Source organism: Pipra filicauda, unplaced genomic scaffold, assembly GCF_003945595.2.
Source record: "Pipra filicauda isolate LSUMZ 115617 unplaced genomic scaffold, ASM394559v2 scaffold2_size9829703_pilon, whole genome shotgun sequence".
Taxonomy (NCBI): domain Eukaryota; kingdom Metazoa; phylum Chordata; class Aves; order Passeriformes; family Pipridae; genus Pipra; species Pipra filicauda.
The window spans coordinates 5,216,436-5,238,477 of record NW_024104421.1 but is presented as its reverse complement, the minus strand read 5'-3'; the positions used below and the strand labels follow the sequence as shown (position 1 = coordinate 5,238,477).

Below are 22,042 nucleotides of genomic sequence, written 5' to 3'. Positions count from 1 at the left end.
GGGTAAACAGTATTTTAGTATCTTCCTCCAACTCAGAAAACAGAGGAAGCATCTTTGCTTTAATTTTTAATCCCTTTTCCTTTAATGTTGACTTCCATTCTTAATTTCCTGTCTGATGCCTTTTAGACTTACAATTAAGGATTTTTAAAAGCTAAATGATTGTGAAAGTCTAAGCCAAGTCTAAGCACTGCAAACTGCTGTAAATAGAAGTAGACCAGACAGAATGGTGTTAAATGAACAAAAATGGCCAGTTTATTCACTGGAACAGTTATGCATTACACTGTAATTTTAATTGGAACATAAAGATGTAAGAATCAGTATATCAGCTTCTTTTAATTATTTTCTTCAGCACTAGAGTGTTTTTCCCAACCATTTGACTGCATGATCATATTACACATGTACAAGCACAGACTTTATGAATCCCTCACAAGGCATTAATCTAGGATTGTCTACAAGGACAAGGAAGAGTTAACATGGGAATTACTTCAATTTTAAAAACAAATGATGCGCTTTTGGAAACAAGAATTATTTAACTTTTTTTGCTTTTAGCATAAAGTAACAACAAGAAGAGTTTCCAATACTCAGTCTTTAGCAAATGAACATATATACTTTTATATTTTCTTCACCACCTAGAAACACTTCATCATTTAACCCCAAGAAGGCAGGACAACATAATGTCAATTCAACATAGGAGTAGCTGAGTTATTACAGCAGTAAACATACAGTATACAAATTTGTGTTTGTCACAAACTCCACCAATGTTAAAACTCTTTTGAAAGGAACACAGCAATCTGTATGGTTCATTAGATACAGAACATCATGCAAATGGAAACATTCAATAGATTACAAAAGTCACAAAACATCAGTTTTCCTTTTTTTTTTAATTGTTTACAAAGGATCGAGTTAATTAACCCCTTAACAGTCAAACCACAGGGCTGATAATAAATAGGGCAATAACTAATAAAATGGACTTAATTTATCCACTGGCATAGCACACATAGCCATATCTGTGAACGGAAGAAATAATAATAAAATAAGCTAGATTACTCTTATTTCTTGTTCATAGCTGATAAAATAACAACTCAGCTAGCAAGCCAGTCTACTTGAAACTTTTATCAAATCCTTCTGTTTATTGATTTCCAAAATATTTCTGAAATCAAGTAACCACATAATAAAAATTCAGAACACTAACGCGAGAAAAAACATACTCTTATCCACCCTTTCTTTTACAGCAGATCATAATAATCAAAACAAATACAGAGCTTCGTAGAGAGACATTTTTGAAACACAAGGCTCTATCACTCAGAGTCTGCCTGCACATCAACTCCAGCCATGAAATGTAGGATTTTTCCTTTACTTTTTGTCAGTTTGTCACTTGGTTGCCATTACATTTCACAAAGGGGATTTTCAAGAACTCCACAGGAAACAGATTAAAAACCAATAAGGATTTAAGCCGTGCGCCTCCGAATGAAAGATACAGACTCTCTGTATAGTTCTCTTGCCCTTCTAGCAAGAGGAATAAGCATATCACACAAGAAATAAGAATTTTCTAGCTTAGTTAAGGATATGGAGAAGCTACACAATGTTAACAATCTCATGCACACATTTTACATTGCATATTTTGATGCATTTGTGCCTGACGGCAAAAGGCAATTGCTTTTTTATTTCTTTTCCACAGGATGCTTAATTATACTAAAAAAAAAAACCCCTTAATGGCTAAAAAAGTCTGAATGGTATATATCCTTTTCAGACTCACTGCACACACAGCAAAGGAAAACTGAAGAGAAGTGATGACTGGAATTTTTAAAGAGGTAACTATAGCAATTATCTTACTTCAAAGGTAAAACATCAGTGCCTGCCATTCTCAAACGAACATTTCTGAAGTACAAAAGAAAGAAATTTACTGTAACCTCAATGGATACGCATCTTCTGCCAAAGAAAGGAACAGACCTCAGAAAGGCTGATGTAATCTATACCTTATGATGATGATGATCAATCCAGCTATAGTGGCATCGGTAGCACAACTACTGACTTTGGCATTGCATGACTGAACAATAAGGTTGGTATCAAAATAAGGGCCTGGACTCTGGGTGTTGTCCCCAGTGTGACAAGGACTGGGTCAGATTTTACTAACAGCTTACTTAAGTATTTCCAACGTAACTATCGTGAGCAGCCTTCATAGGTGAGGTCATATTTCATGACTGAGGTTATATTTCATAACATAATCTCCTTTATGTACACACATTAATATGGCAAATGGCTTAAACAACGTTATAAATTTTTTTTAAATAAAAAATAAACTGAAAATCATCTTGGCATTAAAACTTGCAGCGTTAATTACAGTTTCATTCTACGAACTCTACTGTATAACTATGGTTACATTAATTTACTGTGAAAAATGTGGATAGAGAAAGCACAGAGATGCCAACCTGTCAATCAGATCAATCAGAAAGAATATCACTATTGCCTCCCTCTAGAAGGCAGAAAATTCTATACGATTAGCATGAAAAATGGTAATATGTCCTCTTTCTGTAAAACCTCCAGGTAGCTTCTGACTGATAGAAAATATAGTTTCCATACTATTACATTTTACAATTTACTTCTTCATCTTTTTCTGCCTTTATATTTGATTTCTTTTCTATTTCTTTCTTTTTGTTTTTTCCCCCCACACATTTACTATAAACTTGATTTCCAGGAGCAGATCATTTCACTGAACAAGGAATATTTTTTCACTACAGCCAAAAAAAAATCAAACCAAAATGCCCCTATTTTGATCTAAATAACCCTATTTTGAGTAGCTATTTGAAATCCAAAGAAATTTCAAGGCCATCATAGAGAACAAAAGCTGCATTTCAGACACAAAAGTCAGAGCAGGATTTGAATTGCTTCCTTACTGAGTATGACACATTGCAGTGCTTCTGAGTATACTCAACCATTAAAAATATATGTATAATTTTTCTTAATCTTTAAAAAGCAGAATAGATATCAACACAACATAAATTCCTTTTAAATGGGCAAAATATAGTATTTTGCAACCCTTAGAAATCCCAGGTTTTTGTTTCTGGTTTTGTCTGCATGTAAATATTTCCTACAAAATCTCTCACAAAGTTTTATGTCATCAATCAACATGTAACAAAGAAGAGTTTATCATCTTAAGTTCAAGGTATGTATTTTATTTTGTACTGATTAACTGATAAAAGTTGTCCCAGGGACCTATATAGTTTTATAACTCACAATGCAATAACTACAACCATTTGTACATTTAAGTTGGCTTTTTTCTAGTTCTCTTACACTTCCAACACTTAAGTTTTGCTACATATAAAAAATGTAAATTGAAAACTTAGAAATTAAGAATTTAAAACTTAAGAGAATAAAAAATTTATTAGTTCTATAAAACGGGGCCACAACTTCTATAGCACTGGATGCTGTTTCATAACCCTTGATCCACATGGACATGCCAGTACAATGTTTTGATTTCCAAAAGTTGCTCTGCAAAAAACAACTGGATAAAAATATGTTTCTAAACTGTCCTGATACAACATTTTTTCCCAATAAATTTGTATCTGTATAGAAAGGAAATGTATTTCACTGATTTTCTGCTTAACTAAAGTTCAGGGAAAATGTCTATGATTTGGATATGAAAATAGGAAAAACTATTCCAAGTGCAGTCTGTGGTAACTGTATTCAAAGTGCTATGCAAATTCCTTTTCTTATTAACAATATACAGTAGCTGTCTCTGTTGGATGCAGACATGGCCACTGCATGATATTCTTACACCAGGCAAACAGGGTCAGGAATCTGGAGACACTTTTTGAAGGCTGAATTTGCCTCAGACAAAATGTTGTTTTTTTAAAAATAGCAATCAAAACAGCAGCTAATCTCAGTCTCAGACATTATGATAGAGCTGAACAAGGTTTCACTTGACTTTTCTATGACAAGACAACAGGTTAAGTATGATGCTGAATAGTGATGTAAACATTTACGAGGAGAATCATGCGAACTGCATGGAAACCAAAGTCAAAACACTGCCGAGTGTTGTCTGTTTGATCTGATCAGAACTGGATATCAGTTTGTTCCTGTTTTCTCTACCTCTGGATGTTTTGTTACAATAGCTCAGCTGCTTTGCCAAGGCTACATGACAGACGTTGTTGATGACATAGAATATTTCTATTTACAGCACCTTCGTTACTGGTACTATGGTAATAATGATTTGTTAGGCACACTGAGTGGTCACCGATTCTCTCCTCTGCTGATGTCTTGTGTATTGTAACATTTGGTAAGCACTGTTACTAAAAAACTGACTTCATTTTCTCAGCTCCAGGCAGAATTTGAAAGAGTTGTTCCAACCACACCTGCAGCAATTGTTTTTTTCCTCAGCTGCTCTATACCTCAGGCTGTACTGTGTTTCCCACTTGTAGGTCATACATGTGCTGCAGAGAAGGAATAAAGACATGTAGAAATATCTAAGCCTTTCTTCTGTAAATAAATTAAGGCCACCTGACAAAACAAGGAGCCTGCTAGTTACCAACAAGTAGGCAGGTAGGCAGTGCTGCAGACTTGTTTTTCTAGCTGCTAACCAGACGGGAAGCCCAGAGATGCTGAAACACAACCCCTTATTTAGCCGCTTGCCTTGCTGCCAGGTACTGTGCAAAATAAATTCCTCTATCCTTGATTTCGTTCTGAAACTCACTGCTTTTAAGAAAAGAACAGGCTTACTCAGCTTTTACAGGAAAGAATCTTTAACTAGGAACACTGTGCACTGTTGCGATAAAGTCTGCGTAGTGTAGATCACCTGAGTATTTGTCATAAACTGACATGAGCTAAGGTTCTGTGTCTGTTGATTTTTGGCAAGGAAAAAATGCACTACAGTAAAGTCCTACTAACTTTGACCCACACCTTTAACCCTACCTGCATGAGTTCTTTCACCACAGAATACTTCACACGAAATGCATATGACTTCACCATTCATAGTAGCCTTCCCTGGTAAGGCCTCGAGCTAGGATCCTGAATATGGGAGTGGGAGGAAAGAATGTTTTTAATTAGCACACAGCATTTTACTTGTTTTAGATTTTCTTTCTCAGATACCAAATAGAAAGTAATCCCAGAAAACAGCACCAATTCATCTACTTGTCTGAAATGCAAAAAATATAATTACAATGCAAGCAAACAACTGAAAACAAATCAATACATTATCCTTTCGTCTCCTTCTTAGGCTTAATAATTATCTTTCAGTGAAGAGCTAGAACAAAACCAGAAGCTAGTGTAATAGGAATTAAAAAAACAAGTGCATAAACAATATCAGTGCAGCAGCAAAATATACAGTCATTGTTAACATTTCAATTCAACCCATTTCCAACATTTTTGTGCAATAAAAATTGGCCATATGCTGGCCAATGCAACAAGCCTCTTTTTAATATTAACACAGTCATTCTTCGCTGAAGCTATTTCTGCTTGGTTTTAAAAAATAAAATCAGTTAAATACAATTCTCACAGAAAAAAAAAAAGACTGTATTTCATAAACACAAAATTCTGGTGCAAATAAAATAAGAAATAAATATCACACCCTTGAAGACAAAAGGAAATTTGAACTGGTTCCTATGGCTGAACTTGGAGTATGTGAGGGTAGGATTTTTGTAACATATTTTTTTTAACATTGGCTTAAGTCTCTCATGATTTCAGAGGTAAAGCCAAGCAGCTGAGAGGAACATTTTTGTCGAGATGTTAAATTTCACTACACTTCAGTCGTGATAGCACAGTTTGAGTACAATCAGAGGAACCATAAAAAGTCTTCTTGATAGGTTGGGCTCTGTGCTTTGTGTTCTTCTTCTCAACCTTCCCTCAGTTGCCAGAGCAGGGGATATGAATCCAGACTTGCCAATGCAGCAACAAGGTAGGATTGTCCACCTGCTTGCTGGGAACAACCCCAACTTTTGTTGCACGAACTCCACTCTGTTTGCATTTTCTCTTACGTTGCATATGAAGATTAGGGGTAAGGAGGAGGCTTAGAGAGACAGTTGAGAGGGGCACACTGAGAGCTGGAATGTGGCTGCTCTTCTGGAAGAGCATTAGGACTGAAAATTAAAAAGAAAAGAGAAAAAGTGCTTAAAATACACGGCAAACTTTTTACATCCATGTAAATAGTACAGGGCTGGAAATGAACTTTAGAAGGGGATGAAGCCTCATCTCTAAATCCGTATCCTCAGACACACAGTACACACATAGAAAATCCTCAGTGTGCATGCATTCAGTGACACCTGGATGCAGATGTGAAGTGGTCCAGATATCCCACTTGCGAGTTCCTGTACACAACTGCTGTTTGCATGCTCTGATGAGAAACGCTGTGTGGAGAAAAGAATGCATGTGTGAAATGGGAGAGCAAATTTGAAGGACAAGATGCACGGGCCATCTTTGTGTGAATATTGAAGATTTTCTACATGCAGCTGATCGATTGTTTGAAATGAAAGACAGTGCCAGGATGGAAATCAGGTTTCATAACTTTGTGAAAATGTGATCTCTTACTGAATGGGACCTATTTACTAGTACATCTGTAAAAACACAGTGTAACCTTCTTCATCAGGCAACATGAGCTTTACATATTTTGTAATTAACACTCCCAAAGGGTGGGGATTTTTTTATGTTTAGTTTTCTTTTGGGTTTTGTGCTGTTGGGATTCTCTTTATTCTGTCATGTACTTCTGTCATTTGACTGTTTTTCATGTACAATTTGTCTGATAACAGCATTCACTGATAAACCTCTAAATGTGCATTTGTAGCATTCGCTGTCACATTGTGTAGAGAGGTCTGAACCAGCTTTCTGCAAACCAGGTGGGGCTGGAGTAGCAGCCAAGATGAGGGGCAGCTAACACAAACACACCCCACTTCTTGGTGCAGAGTTCCAAAGCAGCAAAACAAGATACCAGAACAAAATGCAAGTAAATGTAGTTTATAAAGAGAAGAGAAACAGTGCCACAAAACTCAGATGTTTAATGTGTCTGGGAAGAGTTTTTTCCTTAATGCTTCAAATGTTCTACAGTCTTGAAGTTATTCCGAGCTCAACAGTGTGATATATGATAAAGCACAATCATTTATGTCTCTGTCTTCAAGAGAATTTGCCTTTTCTGTGTTCCTTCCTCAGAAACAGTTCTTTTATGCTTTTACATATTATCTCTGCAGCACAGACTATTGGAGTACTGGCTGAAGGAATGCAATTAGTCTATTGCTGGAAATGAATCAATTTGAAAAGCCAGAGGTATATGAAAATCTGCTGCTGGAAATGCCAGTGGTACTGAAAATGTCTTTAGTTCCACATATAGCATTTACTTCAGGAAACAAAGAAATGACACTGCGTTTGACTGAAGACAGAAGGAAGTGTGCACCATCACCATTAAGTTGATGGCAATGTCCACATTTTCAAATCAGAGAAGCCTAGGAGGGTATGACTACAAATCCACAGGTATTACAATTCAGCAGGAGCTTATTTGAAGATCACAGAGTTGCATGTCTTAAGTTAGATTCTGTTTCACATTAATGCTCCTGAAGTTTCCCAATTGTAAAACGGCTGGTGAGAGTGAGTTATATAAGTTCAGGACCTCACAAGTTTTGTTTTATGCTCAGCTGTCTGAGTAGTTCAGCCTCAAAGTGTGTAGTGTTATGGACTAAGATGCCTCAGTTTATATATTGATTTAGTCTAACTCTAAGCACCTAGGCATAAATATTTAATCTAAAATATTTTCTTGAAGTTTAGTAGTTGGACTTGTTTAATCAAACACTGAGAAGACATCAAACCTGTACTCGCTAAGTAATTATTTCCATGGCTATAACTATCCCTTTCTTCTCCCATGTTCTGCCACCTGCAGATGCAGATACAGCATCTAAAGAGAGATCTGACTGAGATTTTTGCCTACTCCACACAAACTAGTGTGTCAGGAGTGACTGCAGATGGACCCAAAAGGTTTGTATTTGCTCTCAAACTCATCCACTTATCAAGAGCCAGCTCCTGGTTTCAGCACCTCCTAAGTTTTCAAGATAGGCTTAGGAGAAGAACTAGTCTTAAGTCCTTCAGAGATATAAAAGTGAATTACAACTTTAACATTACATTTGTGGCGGAAAAAAGGTGGTAGACATGTGACCCTACAAAAACTGCCTTACTCAACTCCCTTGCTGCCCCATTTCTTTTTCAACAGGACTCCTATAACTGCCAGAAAGGAACAGAAACTCAACGCACACATTCCTTGCTCATTAACAGACATGTTTGTCTTTTGGGGCTTCCTTCCCAGCTTTAAAAATAAGCAACAAAAGACGTTTGTGCTCTGAGGGAGAGGACTGGTGAGGAAGTGGCCATAGTTACAACTACTTATGTACAGCAATGGCCTGAAAGAGGATCTTTTGAGACACATAAGATTCTCCTCTACACAAATATACACAACCATAATAATGTTATGGCATGACCTTCAGTACAAAGGCAGCCCTGACTGTAAATACTGTAATACAAACTATCCCAGGCTATGCTCAGATTAGCAATTCTAAGCACTGTCCTTAGAATTATATTAATTTTCTCTTCATGGTAATTCTGCGTTGCTTCTAACTTTGAAATACAAGCACACTTCTATGCACGGAAGAAAGAGAAAACTCTGTCTCGCTATCTCCTTTTCAACCAATAATAAATATTAGGGGAATTAGGAAGAGAAAAAAATGACAAGGCTATCAGGCACCTTTATAGCAACATATATAACCACGTCACTTCTAGTCCCAGTAGATTTAAATCTTTTCCTATAACTCCACTGTTATACAATCCCCTCTTCAGAAACATAATACATCCAGTTCATTAAAGCAGATTGCTGCAGCAGTATATAAACCCAAAATACATCAGAAATGTGGCATTCAGTGTGCTTTTCAAGCAGGATAGGTGCTTGTGGCAGCAGGTCCTGGAGCTGAGCTATCAGGCACATTGACAGTCGCAGGCAGTAGAGGATGGCAGGTAAGATTAATAACACAAAGCAATAGAGAGACGTGGAAAAACCTGAAGCTGTTGACTATTAACTGAGAATAAGGAAGAACATTGTTACATTCCTCCCATGGGATATGTGCAGCTTTTAAAACATTAGGTTTTAATAGACATTTTTGTAAACATCTCTATAAAGGCTGGTATCATTTGGGGATCTGTTCATTCAATTGATGAATAAAGTCTGTGTCATTTTTTTGTGTCAGTATTACTGTCTGGTTTTAAGCAGCTCTTTTTTTTTCCCGTGGCACCCAAAATGCTAATCACGTATTTCTAAAATCAATTGGAAAATAGCGTGCAAAGCACTTCAGTGTTTGTAAGAACGCTGTTCTCTGTCTCAACAATGCCATTCACATGCAATATTGTCTGGCATTGATTGTAACGGAAAAATAATCAGCAATGGAAACTATAAACAGACCAGTAATATTTTCAGAATGCAACCAGTAATATTTTACATTATTTAAAATTTATTTCCTTTTTTAATAAAGAAAAGTATTATTTCTTATTAAATGTGTAATATTAATTTCATTTAAGTATCGGGGGATTGTTTGTTTTGGTTTTGGGTTTGGTTTCATTTTGGTTTTGGTTGTTTTTTTCTTTTTACTAATAGATAACTTGAGTCTAAAGTTTTGTCTTCATTCAACTTGAAACTGTGTATAGCTAATCTAGTGAGACCTACCAAAGCCTATGTACTGGAATCACAACTACTAAAAATTCCAGAGTTATACGAGTCCCACTTACAAATCAGTATAGATAATGGATGAGGGAATACTCTGTGAATCTACCTGTGTTATGGCCAGGCATATTAACTAGTTTGATCATGATTAGACACTGCAGGATGTGGAAAACATATGTGTGAAACACAACTCTTAACAAGCTCTCGTTCAGTCCTGACTGAAATGCCACTGAGGGGTCACCTTACCTCAAGGATTGTGTCAGAGACTTTAAAAACAAACATACCCCTCTCTTAAAATACATGACTGCAGGGCTGGGCAGAGCTTTCATTTGCCTCTTGGTATCACTTTGTGATTGAAATCATGCACCACACCTGCACGGGCTGTCAGAGGATGAGGAAGGCAGGACAAGCTCCTGTCTTCCTTCTCTGCTGCATTCAGAAAAGCTGAACCTCAGTAAGTCTAACTGGTTCTTTAAATTTTATTCTGTATTTCAAATTTATTTAAATAAATAAATAAATCTTTATTTAAAGAGCTCAACAATTTATGCCATCATGCTGGCTTGCTTTTAATCTCTTGTTATGCTTCACTGCTTTACAAAGCTGGGCAGCTCTGTGGCTGAGGCAAGCAAGGCAACAGAGTGAATATACCAAAAACAGTGTGTTGTTTTCACCTTACCAGAAGAATATCACTCTAGTGGTAAAAAAACCACAGCCACTTGACAGTCAGTTTTTCAGCTGAGTATACAGGTATATTGTTTGTGGGATGACTGATCTGAAGTTTTTTAAAATATTATTTTAAATTATCAGAAGGTAAGGCTTGCAGATAAATGTATGTCAGTAGTAAACCACGTAGGTCTTCCATTCTGAGAAGAATTTTTAAAATTGCAGAGGCAATTGTTTGTTTACATTTAAAGAGATACTAACATTAGTAGAGCATATTCTTCAGAAGGAGAGTAGCTCTGGAAAGAACAGAGTAGAATTTAGTGTTAAAATAAGGGTTAAAATTTAGGGTTAAAATAAGGCTTGTTGACATTAAGCTTCTATGTATCCAAAGCATCTAATGATAACCTCAATTTGCTGTACCATCTAAAATACAGCAGACATCACAGTCATTTTAAGTATTTTAAATGTAACTTGTAACTTTTTTTGAGTGTGCTGTAAAACTCCAAACTGCAAATCAGTAAATGATACTTATCAGTTATAATGAGCTTACCCCAACTTCTCAGTAAAATTTTCATATTACCCTTATACAGTAAGGAAGATAATAATACTTCCACTTTGCAGGCAATAAAAGAGAGGCACTAGTGAAGCAGGAGTTTAAGGCCACCAAGAGATCCCCTGTGAATGATGTGTGGTCTGAAAGCTGTGCCACACCCCTTCCCCAGTGGGCACCATGGCAGAATTCCCCACGGGAAGTTTAGTGTAGCACTGTGGGGGAAACGGTTTCATTATACGTTTGGCTATTTACCAACTTGGGCACTACAATTCAGACTAAGGTCTAAAATTAATGTAACCTACTTCAAATGACAGCATCAGCACAAGGAAACATATGCACAGAATGTACCATGAACTGATAAAGGAAATCATTGTATCTCTTTTTGCTTAGGTTTGGGTTTGTGCCTTGATTAACTCAGCCATCTGAGAAGCATGAATTGGCCTTTGCACCACCTATGAGCAAGGACATCAGGTGTTTACTTTTTAAAACAAGATTAAAAACTGACTGCATTGGGTCTGAGTTTCCAAGTCAGGGAGAACTTTCTTAGAAGTGCCTGCTAAAATCTCACAAATGCCTTTAAAATGCCACGCTGTGAAAGGGAAGCCTGAATCTACCCCTAAAATTTAAAGCCCCCTCACTTAAAAGAAAATGATGTAGCAAAAAATAAAATCATTACTATTTTGGCATGATTGAGAAACTGTCTGCATAAAAAAATCAAATGAGGGCTGCAAGATCCAACTCTGCATTTTTTCCATATTTTTACGTGAAAGCAAGTGCATGACTGCCGTGGTTCGTGTTTGTACTGTCACTGCAGAAATTGTCACTGTTCCTTGAGCTGTTAAAAGTTTGCTGTTAGAAAAGTGCAGCGAAGAGCTTTTGTATCAGGAAGAGGAGGGGAGTCGCAGGCGTGCATGCAGCTATGTGCAAAGAGAAGAGAGTTAGTTAAGTTTACCTGACAGTCTGGCAATCTGGCCCCCTGGCTAGTTGTGAGCCGTGTGGCGGTATGGAGGCAGCAGGCTGCTGACAATCTACAAGAAACTGATAAATTAGACATATATACAGAGAGATTACAGAGCAAGGGGTTAGTAACGGTAGTACACAGGCTACGCATCTGATGGAGAGATTTAGTGAGGAATGTGTTCTTAGTTCCTTATCTGACAGAAACACCTTTTTTTCTGATAACAGTAATGTTGGCTGTTGCCTTTTTCCTTTTTTCAAAAGAAGCAGTGGAAGAATTTATGTTTCTTTCCCTTAACATTGGCAAATTTTTGTTTAAACAGACAGCAATAATGGGCTGTATTCAGGGTCTGGGTTTAAACCTTGTACTTCTCATTCTTCTGCTCGTGATGAAGTTGTTTTTCTTACATCTAACACAAACAATGTCAATAAAGCTACTCAAAATTTATCCAAAAAACTTATATCCGTATAACAACTATTACAGATGCCATCTCATTATAATGTTTGAGAAAAAGCTAATAAGAAAGTCTTCACAACTTTTAAACAGTGCTTGTGAGATTGGTTTTTATTTTGGGGGAAAAGGGAGAACTCGATACAGTTGGTTTCACTGTTCTGTCTAGATTATTATATCAATTCCCTGCCAAAGCAGTTTCCACATTAACCACTTGCAAAGATGTATTCTGGTTCTTAATTTATTAAATAACAGTAAAGCCAAATAATCCTTCATTGCTAAGTTTTTACTGTGATATTCGAAATATGAAGGCAGCTTTAAACACAGTAATATTTGTGGGGCTTCATGAAAGTAGTTGAACAAGACAACCTTGCTTTCTAGCTCACTAGTTTCTACTGAGATTTCCAGATCTCAAGATTTGCTAATTTTCCCTACAGCAGTCTGGCCTTTCATTCCACTGTCTGTGTGATTAAGATTGTCAGACAACAGAGTCATCAGGGTCCTCTCGAACATTAAAATCTATGGGTGAAATTCTAACCATATGAAAAACTACTGGAGATTATTTTTTGTCTCCAATAGGATTTGCAGCAGGCCTGTCATCCTTTCTGACTGCTTCAACCTGATTCTCAACCTTACTCTTTGGTGGAATGAAGTTACTTTCCCCTGAACCTTAAAAATGAGACAAGGGGAACTTCATGTACTTGGAAAGGATTTGATTCTGGTGTTTTTTTCAATTGGTTGCAACTTAAGGAATCATTTCTCTTTACAATGTAGATATTTTCCAAAACCCCCTTCTATTCTTTGTCTCAATCAAGTGGAAGAACGTGCACGTAAATTTGCAGTAAGGAGTCTTGAGATGGCACCAGGTACAATGCAGAGCAACACATGTTTTCTAACAACATCGAGCATCATATCCACTATCATAACATTTCCCTTTCATATCAGCCCAGAGTGCTTCTTCCTAGTTCCTGTGAAGATCTGTGCTGACCTCCAGTGGGTGGAAGCAAGTGTACCCAAACTGCTGGTTTCTTCCTACTTCAGCAAAGAGGACAGGAGTTTGGCCTTATTTTCTAGTACACAGATATCCACATTAGAAAAATATGTGCAGTTAGAGCTGGCACCACTGTGTCTGGAGGCAGAAATGGAATAAGAAAGGATACTCTGCCATTCTCTCATTTACCAGGGTTGTCACTAGAGTCCTCAGTACATCTCTTAGCAGAAGAGTGCATGAGTATTTGAGTCATGAATAGAAGAGTCTGTCTGGTCAGCACAAAGCTCAATTAAAATAAGAGGTGCCTGGGAAACAGACAGACGAGGCTAACTGCAGGAAGAAAATTATTACTGAAAAGTAAAAAAAAAATTAATGTCTTATTCTAAACAAACAAGTTTGCAGAAGTCCAAAGCAAAGTCATCCCTGACAGCTCATACAAGGTAGCAGTCAGTGAGAAAAGGAATAAAGAATAGAATGCTGTGTAATGAAAAGGTATGGACAGGTTTCGTAAATACAGAAGAAATTGTTCTGACAGGCTTTTCCAGAACAACACAAATGCCTGATTTATGATCCTATTCTAATATCTCAGACATGGTGCAAATATTTTACGTTGCGTTCTTCATCTGCTACATTTGGCAGAATGCAAGAAGAGCGAGCCAGATTCTGCCAGCATTATTCAAGCTGGATAGTAACTGTTTCGGTGAGAACAGACTTCCCTGACTTCATACGAAACAACAATTCTAGCTGGTGTCAGCAGTGCACATGCAATCCTGGCTCACACTCACATCAGGACCAAATCTAGTGATCCATGTGTCTTAAGATGACTGAATCATGCTCCTACATCCTCCAGGAGTGAAGTTGTTGAGGATTATGCCAGGAAAAAGCTAAGCAGAATGCATATGGCTTACATAGACACATTTCAAATTCAAAGGAGCTTCTTATCTACTTATGTTCAAGTAGCTGTGCCAGAGCTAACTTTATTCCTTCTATATTTAATCCTTTTAAGCATTTTGGAGGGTTTATAATGCTATTCTCTAATGTCATGACAATCATAAAATGACTTCTTTCTACTAAGGAACTCCTGCTTGTTTCAAGTCAATGTTTGCTTCTTTCTGAAATACTGCGTTGAAGGCTAGAAGTTTCAAAGATGTCTTTACTAATTCTGTGGTCAATGTCACATGCCATAAAGACAAGGTAGGAAAGACATGGTTTGTTTTATTAGAAAAATAAAAATAAATTTTAAAATTACACTGGAAGAAGCCTGTTCCCTGTATTTTTCAAATCTCAGGGACTGTCAGTCAAGTTACAGAGTGAAAGGACAGTTTGTCATTTATGTAGAAGATACTTGGGGAACACACAGATTACACTTTTTGGGGTATCTTCTGAGACTATGACCAACAAAATGATTAAGAAAGTTATTAAATACAGACTATCTTATTTCTCCATCATCTTCACTGACTGTGAGGAAAGAAACCACTTAGGAGCAGCAGCTGGGCTGGCTGATCCCTTAAGAGTTCTTTTACAATTCTATGAACTTTATAACAAAGAAATGAATTTTAGTGATCATTTCAACCACAGAAGGCAAAGAGGAGCTATTTTACATTGAAATTCACATGCCAGGTTTCACTGAATTCAGCAGGACTTGGGGCTGCAGAGTCCTGTGGCAGTATTAGACAACATTCACCACTGGATCTGTTGGAGCTTTGAAGCTTGACTTGTGCTATACATTAGTCCTGTTTTGACTTTCTGGTTCTTACCATTTTAGCCATTTGCTGGCAGTGGTGGTGTAAAGGGCTCTGAGATTTCCTCTCTCACTGATTAGCCACTGTTGATTTTTCTTTGGAATCTAATGCTTAGTCCTAATCAGGCTAATCAGCTCCTGATGTAAGAGCATTAAAAAAAACCCCAAGCTCAGAGAAACTACATCTGCTCACATGAGCACTGAATGTGCTGCTATAAATTATGTGCTGAGAGCAAATCTCATAAAAAAAAAAAGTATTTTCCTGTGCTTCCCTTTGGCTCAGCCACAAACCCAACGCATTTCCCTTGTGTCACAAGGTGTGCTCTGCCCTTCAGTCTGTGAACTGGGTGACTCTAATCAACACAGGTCTGCTTTACTGGGTTATTACTGTCTGAGAGATGGGCATGCCTTCTGTTGACATCAGCAATGTCCCCAGCGAAAACCCTATGTGCAAGCATTTTCAGTCCCACCTGCTCAGGACCCAGCACACTGCAATGGAACATTTCAGCACGTTTTGTCACTCAGTAAATTACTAATCTCTACATAATGCTGTCAAAGACCAAGACTAGTCAGAATCCAAACCTAAGCATAACACACTTTTAACTGTGTTTAGTTCATTAATCAATAAAAAGCTTTCTTTTTTCCTCCTTTTATCTGAAAGGGTAAAACTGAGAGTCAAAAACCAAACCAATCAACAGGTACTGTTGCATATTTAGCATTTCTGACATGAAAACTTTGGGAAAAGTCTGTTCTTGATAAATGAAAACCTGTCAAGAAATGCTTATGACAAAATATGAGATTGAGGTTTTTTCAGTCTGTTGAAACAAACCCTCCCTAGAATCCCATGGACCACATCAGGCCAACAGAAACTCCTTCTTTCCTAGGTAAAAGTTCTCAAGCTATCTCGCTTTGTGTTACACTACCCAATGTCAATTGAACTTGCTCCATCAAGCTTGAGGAATTTGATAACATGTCTATGAAGTTGCTATTAGCAGTTTACTTGAAAAATAAGCTGTCTCCATTAATATGGTAATGAATAGTTTTCTTCCCTGAGGTGTCAATTTAATGGGAAAGAATGAGTGCTTAATAGCATGAGCTGAAAGTGGTGGGCAAAGAACAAATCTGTAGTCTTCTGGTTGTGCAGAGGTAGAAACAGAGCGAGACCTACAAAGACAATAAATCAATCCTCTTTGCTCAAAGACAAAGAACAAGGAAAATTTCAGAACCAAAAGACAAATGTGAGATGTCGAGAAGAATAAGGCAGAGGGTACAAAAATACTTGTCCTCCTTGCTGAGATTTGTAGAGATGCTTTCAAGCTGCAATCTGATAAGATGAGAAAAGTCCCAAAACTATTTATATCCAGGAGTGATGGGGACATAAGTTTATACAGTTCTTTGACTAGCTAGTTTCATTTATAATTTATCTCCATTTTTCTAATGGATGCCAAGAAAATTGACCTTCCTCAAGGCCAAGAGGAACTTCAGGAGGTAATGGTCATCACAAAGAACAGCTGGTGAGGGGACAGATGTGACACCTTCAGAAAAAGCCACAAACAATGGTACAGGTCAAAGATTAGAAGAGCCTCTCCCTCCTCCTATTTCCAGGGTCAGTTTGGGTCTGGATATAACACAGTTACCTCTGCCCTACACACAGCCCCAACTGATCAGTCTGCCAGATGCAAACTGGATGCAGCTCTGTGTTTCTGCAGGCTGTCACTGGAAGGAGAGGACTATAGTGGAGCAGCCACAGGGATTCCATGTGGAGCCTGGCTGGCCTAACTAACCCAGCTTGCTCAGAGCAGGATTGACTCAGCTTGTCCTGGCCTAGGAGCAAAACTAGCAGAGTGGGAGGACTGAGCCATTGTACCACTCCATGAGAGCCAGCCCTGTCCTGGCACAGCTCCACACGGGCAGCTTAATAAAGTTCACCAGGTGCTCCTGCACATTTCCCAGCACCCAGATTACCTGGGATTTCCCACTGTCTAAGTTTTACTTCTGTTCCTATTAAACTGAGTGGAGATAGACAAATATATCAACCAAATATCAGTTTCACATTTATTCATGGTAAAGCTGACCTATGAAATCTCTATGACAAGTCTTGCAAGTACCCAGGTGACTTCACATCTTAAGCCTGCTACTCAGAGAAACCTGGTGTCTTAGATTACTTTTGTTTGGAGAAGTTTCAATAACAATCAGCTCTTCCACTAGTTATTTCTTAGTCTTCTCAAAAACTATTTGAAGAGTAAAACATGTAAGCATGCTGCTGAACTCCCATTATCTACCAATATCTATATATTGCCCTAAGAGGCAACAGAGCAGCAGTGGGATGCATCTGAAATCCTCATCTCCTGTCATCTCCCCATGTCCATTCTTTTTCTTGCAAGGGAGGCTCCACTGTTTCTACACTTCCAAATTCCTAACACGGACCCTTCTCTTGCTCCTCCTCCTCTCAGCTCTCTACCTTTAGGACATAGACAGAGTTAATGTAACAGAGGGCTTTCTGTCGAATGCTTCTCAAGAGTAAGAGCAGGTAGGGAATTTACTTGCTATGTACTTATGGCGTTTAGGGAAACACTATTTATCTTGCTGATTTCCACAAACCAACTCATGGAGCATCACTAACAAGTTCATGCACTGCCTGGCACACAACACTGACAGACATGGTTTAGTAGGTCACTGGTACAGTGGTTTTCCAGAACATGTCAGGTCTCTTGGCTATGTTCTAGTGAGTTCTTTCATCTATACAGCAGCTACACTATATGGAGTGCTTTTCCCATTGATTTATCTATTCTGCATGACTTAATTTCTACTTTTTTTTTAGCCTTGAATTATCCCAGATCTAGAGAGCTGTTCCACCATCAGTCCATTTCTCAGTGTTAATGTGTCTGCTAGCTCGAAGTACAGTGATAAAGCTATATCCCAGCCTTGCCCTCTCCTGTAGCTTTTATTAAGAATAACTTTTAAAAAAGAAATAATACCTTGTCATTAATAAAATTAGCATTTTTCTCCAGTTAAAGACTAAGAATATTAAGAGGTTTCTTATCAGCTCTGTATATTTTTTCACATTTTCAATATCACGATGTGTTTATGTTATTTCTCAAATGGTTTCTATGAATGGTTTAAATAATTCCTCATTAAATCTATTGAGAAGCTAAATAATGGGTTAGTAAAACAGCAGAAATGGAAATGGTAGAAGCAGAAAAATATATCTTCAATTCCTTTCTTTTATACAGTTCATAAAAGCACATTTAAAAAGGTCTGATAATTCATGAAATACTTACTAAAAGACACACACATTTTAAACATTTCAAAAGAGGAAAAGAAAGGTTTTAAAATTACATAAATTATCACACTTTGATCTTGTTATTTACCATGGAAACGTAAATCAAGGATACATTTCAGATGGTCACAAAATCACCCAGACCAAAAATGCTTGCACTATTTTATGGGGAAAGAAGGGCCTGATCCAAAATTTGAAGCCACTGGAAATGGTAACTTTAGTAGGCTTTGGAAGAAACAACATAAGTTACAATTTTAAGGTTCCATATCCCTAAAAAATGCAGACAGGGAGATACTTACAATCAAGGATACTAGTCTTGATTAAAGAATGGCTGGTGAGCTTAGTCCATACACCACAACATCCCAAGGAACTGCTCTATTAGAGAGCTAAAATATCAGCATGTCTAATTTAAACAGAGACTCATTTCAGCTTTGCCTATTTTATGAGGAGAGAAGCCCAATATTGAATATTCCTGTGCATTTTAATGGCAAAAATCAATAAGTCATGAAACCACATTAAACCTTGTCATAAAAGAAGATAAAGATGGATGACTTTTGTTGCCAACATTGTCAAGATATTTCAATCTCTGTTTTAGTTAATTGCTGGGACTGGACTCCAAAGCCAAAAATTTTCATAGAAAACAACAAATATCTGGAAACACACCTTAAAGATTTGATGTGTCACCTGCATACCTGTTTAGTTAGAAACAACTGGAAGTCTAATAAGATTTATTGGAGAACTTCAACAAATGATGCTAATATTAACCATTCCATCCAGCAATGATGTCATAGCTTAGATACAGAGAGAAAAATGTCAATAGCCTTTTAATGAAAATATACAAAAGTAAGGCATGGATTTCACTGCAATCTATTTGTTTCATTGTATGTTTGGTTGGGTTTTTTATGTTTTTTCAAACAGACTGAAACTTCTATTAAAAATAGGTTTTGTTTTGGAATTGCTTTCCACATATAGTGAAAAAACATCAGTAGAAATTAAACTTGTAGAACTGCAGTGAATTCATGCAATAATAGCTAAATTATATTGAAGTAGCTAAATTATATTGATCAGCATGAAATGTATGGGTTTGGTCTCATCAGTGATAATTGGAGAGCTAAATGCAAGAGAGGAAAAGCACAGAGTGAAAAGGTCCTGTTCACAGTGGCACCAAGAGGTAAAAGTATATTTAGCCAGCTGAATCCTTCATCAGTCACAGCCAACTAATGTCCTTGGCAAGGACATTGTTCTTCAAATTCAAAACGGCCTCCACAAGAACAACATACCATGCTTGAAATGGCATAAATATGCAATGCTCATCAAGCTTAGTTGAATGAGCATATCAGATGCAGGACATGGCCCTGAGAGCAGGAAGATATGTACATATATCTGTATATATGCACTAATACCGCTCATTAAACAGTGAACACATATATACACAAATATGGCATGTTTACAAAACCCACAGAAAACAGGACAATGCAGAACAAAAAAGAGAACATAGATAATAAGTAAATAATGACTGAATTATCCCTTTTGTGAAGAGCATCATATTTGGGTTAAAAAAATTCTTACATCTGATTTTTAAAAAATCCTACTAAAAACATATAAAATACATTTTCCACGAAGAGACAGATTAGGCCAATATTGCAGGAGTCTTACAACAGCCAGTAGCCTGCCTAATTGCACAAGCTCAGAGACATCTTGCAGGTACAGGATCACCATCAATGCAAGTACATTCTCAGTAGGTAAAATACAACATACTCATACCAAGGACTCAGAAGAATCATCCATGGATCTCTAATGAAGCAAAGGGCAATTTGCACTTGGATAAATTTGCATTCCCAGAATAAAGTTGTGGGTTTTTTTAAAAAAACATAATGGTTCTGAAGAACTTTCATGCTTTGGATTGCTTGGATGAAGCAAAACAAACTTTCCTCAGTGAACAATTCAGAGCAGACTAGCCTGACTAGTTATAGATTATATGTCTGCATATCCTATTTAGTAGCTGTGCCTTGGGTAATCACTTATCCTGCTTTTCAAGAATAAACTGTTTCACCTAATATATAGGAAACCCCACACTGTTCGGAACTCAGAATAAAATTATTTAACATAAAATCAGCATAGAAAGAGGTCTCTAGATCCTAGTCATGTTGATTTTCCTCTTCATTAATCTACAAAATTCCTTCACAAAGGAGAAGTAAGAAATATTTAAAACTCTTCACTGGGTGACCCGAGCAATCATAAAGATCTGCAAAGCACCCTCCTGACAAAATTTAATTCTGAATTGTTAGTGCTCCTCAAAGGACTTCTTTCATAACCATTTTTTAAAGGAAGCCGTGCTTTCCTCTATCTACAGCTTTCTAACAGTCCTGCTGTTTCAAAATTGAGAAGTGCCTGAAAAAAGCGAAGTTCAGGTACTGAAGTAATGCCTGTAGCAGCAAGATTTAGAAATCTGTGGGGAGCTTTCTGACATTGGTACCTAAGCTCAAAAGCAAAGCTTCTGGAACTATTTTTGGCAAAATATTCCTAAAAAAAAAAACCAAAAAAACCAAACAAACTAACAAAACTGTGCACAGCTAAAGACCTCTGACTTAAACCCTTTTCAACACACAATGAAATGCTATAAAAAAATTTGTTCCCCCTACCTTTCCAATGGTGTAAGGTACACAGGCACACGTCTACAGACAGCCTCTGCTGTGCAGAGTGGTGTCAGCCTGAGCCTCCCTGGTCATTTTCCCAACCCCTGCATCCAAAAAGGGGAGGGTAAAGAGAGCTTCATTTCCTATCAAGGGCTTCTACTCACTCCTTTTGAAGATGCTTTCCCGTATCTTCATGCTACCTAAACAAGATGAAGCAGCAAGGAGGAGCTGAAACCAACAATCTTGCCCCACATGTTAAGTTCCACTTTAACGTTATTTTAAGAAAAATACAGAAGAAGGAACATGAGCTTCTGATTACCTTTTACAGAATATTTCTGAAAGTCACACCCTACACACTATACCTTGAAAAAGCTCAAAATCCAGAAAGAAAAAATTAAAATACCATTAGTGTATTCCTCATCCCTTGAGCCAGGAGAGGTTACTCAACACCTCACATGACTTATTAAAAGCCCTTAAGGCCTTATAACACTAAGGGCCACCCTACACAGAAGACCCTCTGCTCCTTGCTGTGTTAAATTTTGTTTGTGCTACATCAAACAGATCAGTACATTCCTAGGTTTCTCACCCATTCTTCACATGTTAAACCAATTCCAGTGTGTCAATTAGCAAAGACAACTCTTAAGTAATTTCCCTCAAGTTCCAGCTGAAAGATTCAATTATAAGACTTCTTAGGAGACCTCAGCACTTGGGTGATTGAGATTTTGTATTTTCATTTTCCTTGTTAGCTTTAAAAAATACTGTCTACCTACAGACTGTGTAAGTTAGCTCTTGGTGACACCCTATAGGAATTTCCTTTGGGATAGAGTTTTTAGAAATTAAGTTACATTTTAAGGTAAGAATACAAACCGAAAAACAAGAGATAGTTATTTGTATCCTATTGTGATTCATATTTGATTTGCCTGTAAGCATAGAGCTACAGCAGAAATTAATCTTGGAATACTTTTATAGTAAGAGTATTTATTAAATACTCTTAATTATGCATGATAGGTGATGAGTTTAGTGCTTGAGCAGTTGTGATACTATTATGTAGCATTCCTTGGGCTGTCTTTGTCTTCCCCATTAGTCTCGTCTTG

The 22,042-nt window shown here is 37.3% G+C and overlaps 1 protein-coding gene across 7 annotated transcripts in view; it reads right to left on the bottom strand.

Annotated features, from left to right (window-relative positions):
* Positions 1-229: 229 nt before the first annotated feature.
* Positions 230-22,042, bottom strand: part of BICD1 (BICD cargo adaptor 1) — a 177,151-nt gene continuing 155,338 nt past the window's right edge. For 2 of the 7 annotated variants that reach the window (XM_039383270.1, XM_027726572.2), the window contains exons 8-9: positions 11,845-11,930; positions 230-6,071 (exon numbers count right to left, since the gene is read on the bottom strand). In XM_039383270.1, the coding sequence (XP_039239204.1) occupies positions 5,984-6,071; positions 11,845-11,930 (174 nt within the window). In that variant the 3' untranslated portion in view covers positions 230-5,983. The remainder of the gene's footprint in view (positions 6,072-11,844; positions 11,931-22,042) is intronic. The other 5 variants (XM_039383271.1, XM_027726575.2, XM_039383273.1 and 2 more) reach the window with 4 other exon arrangements.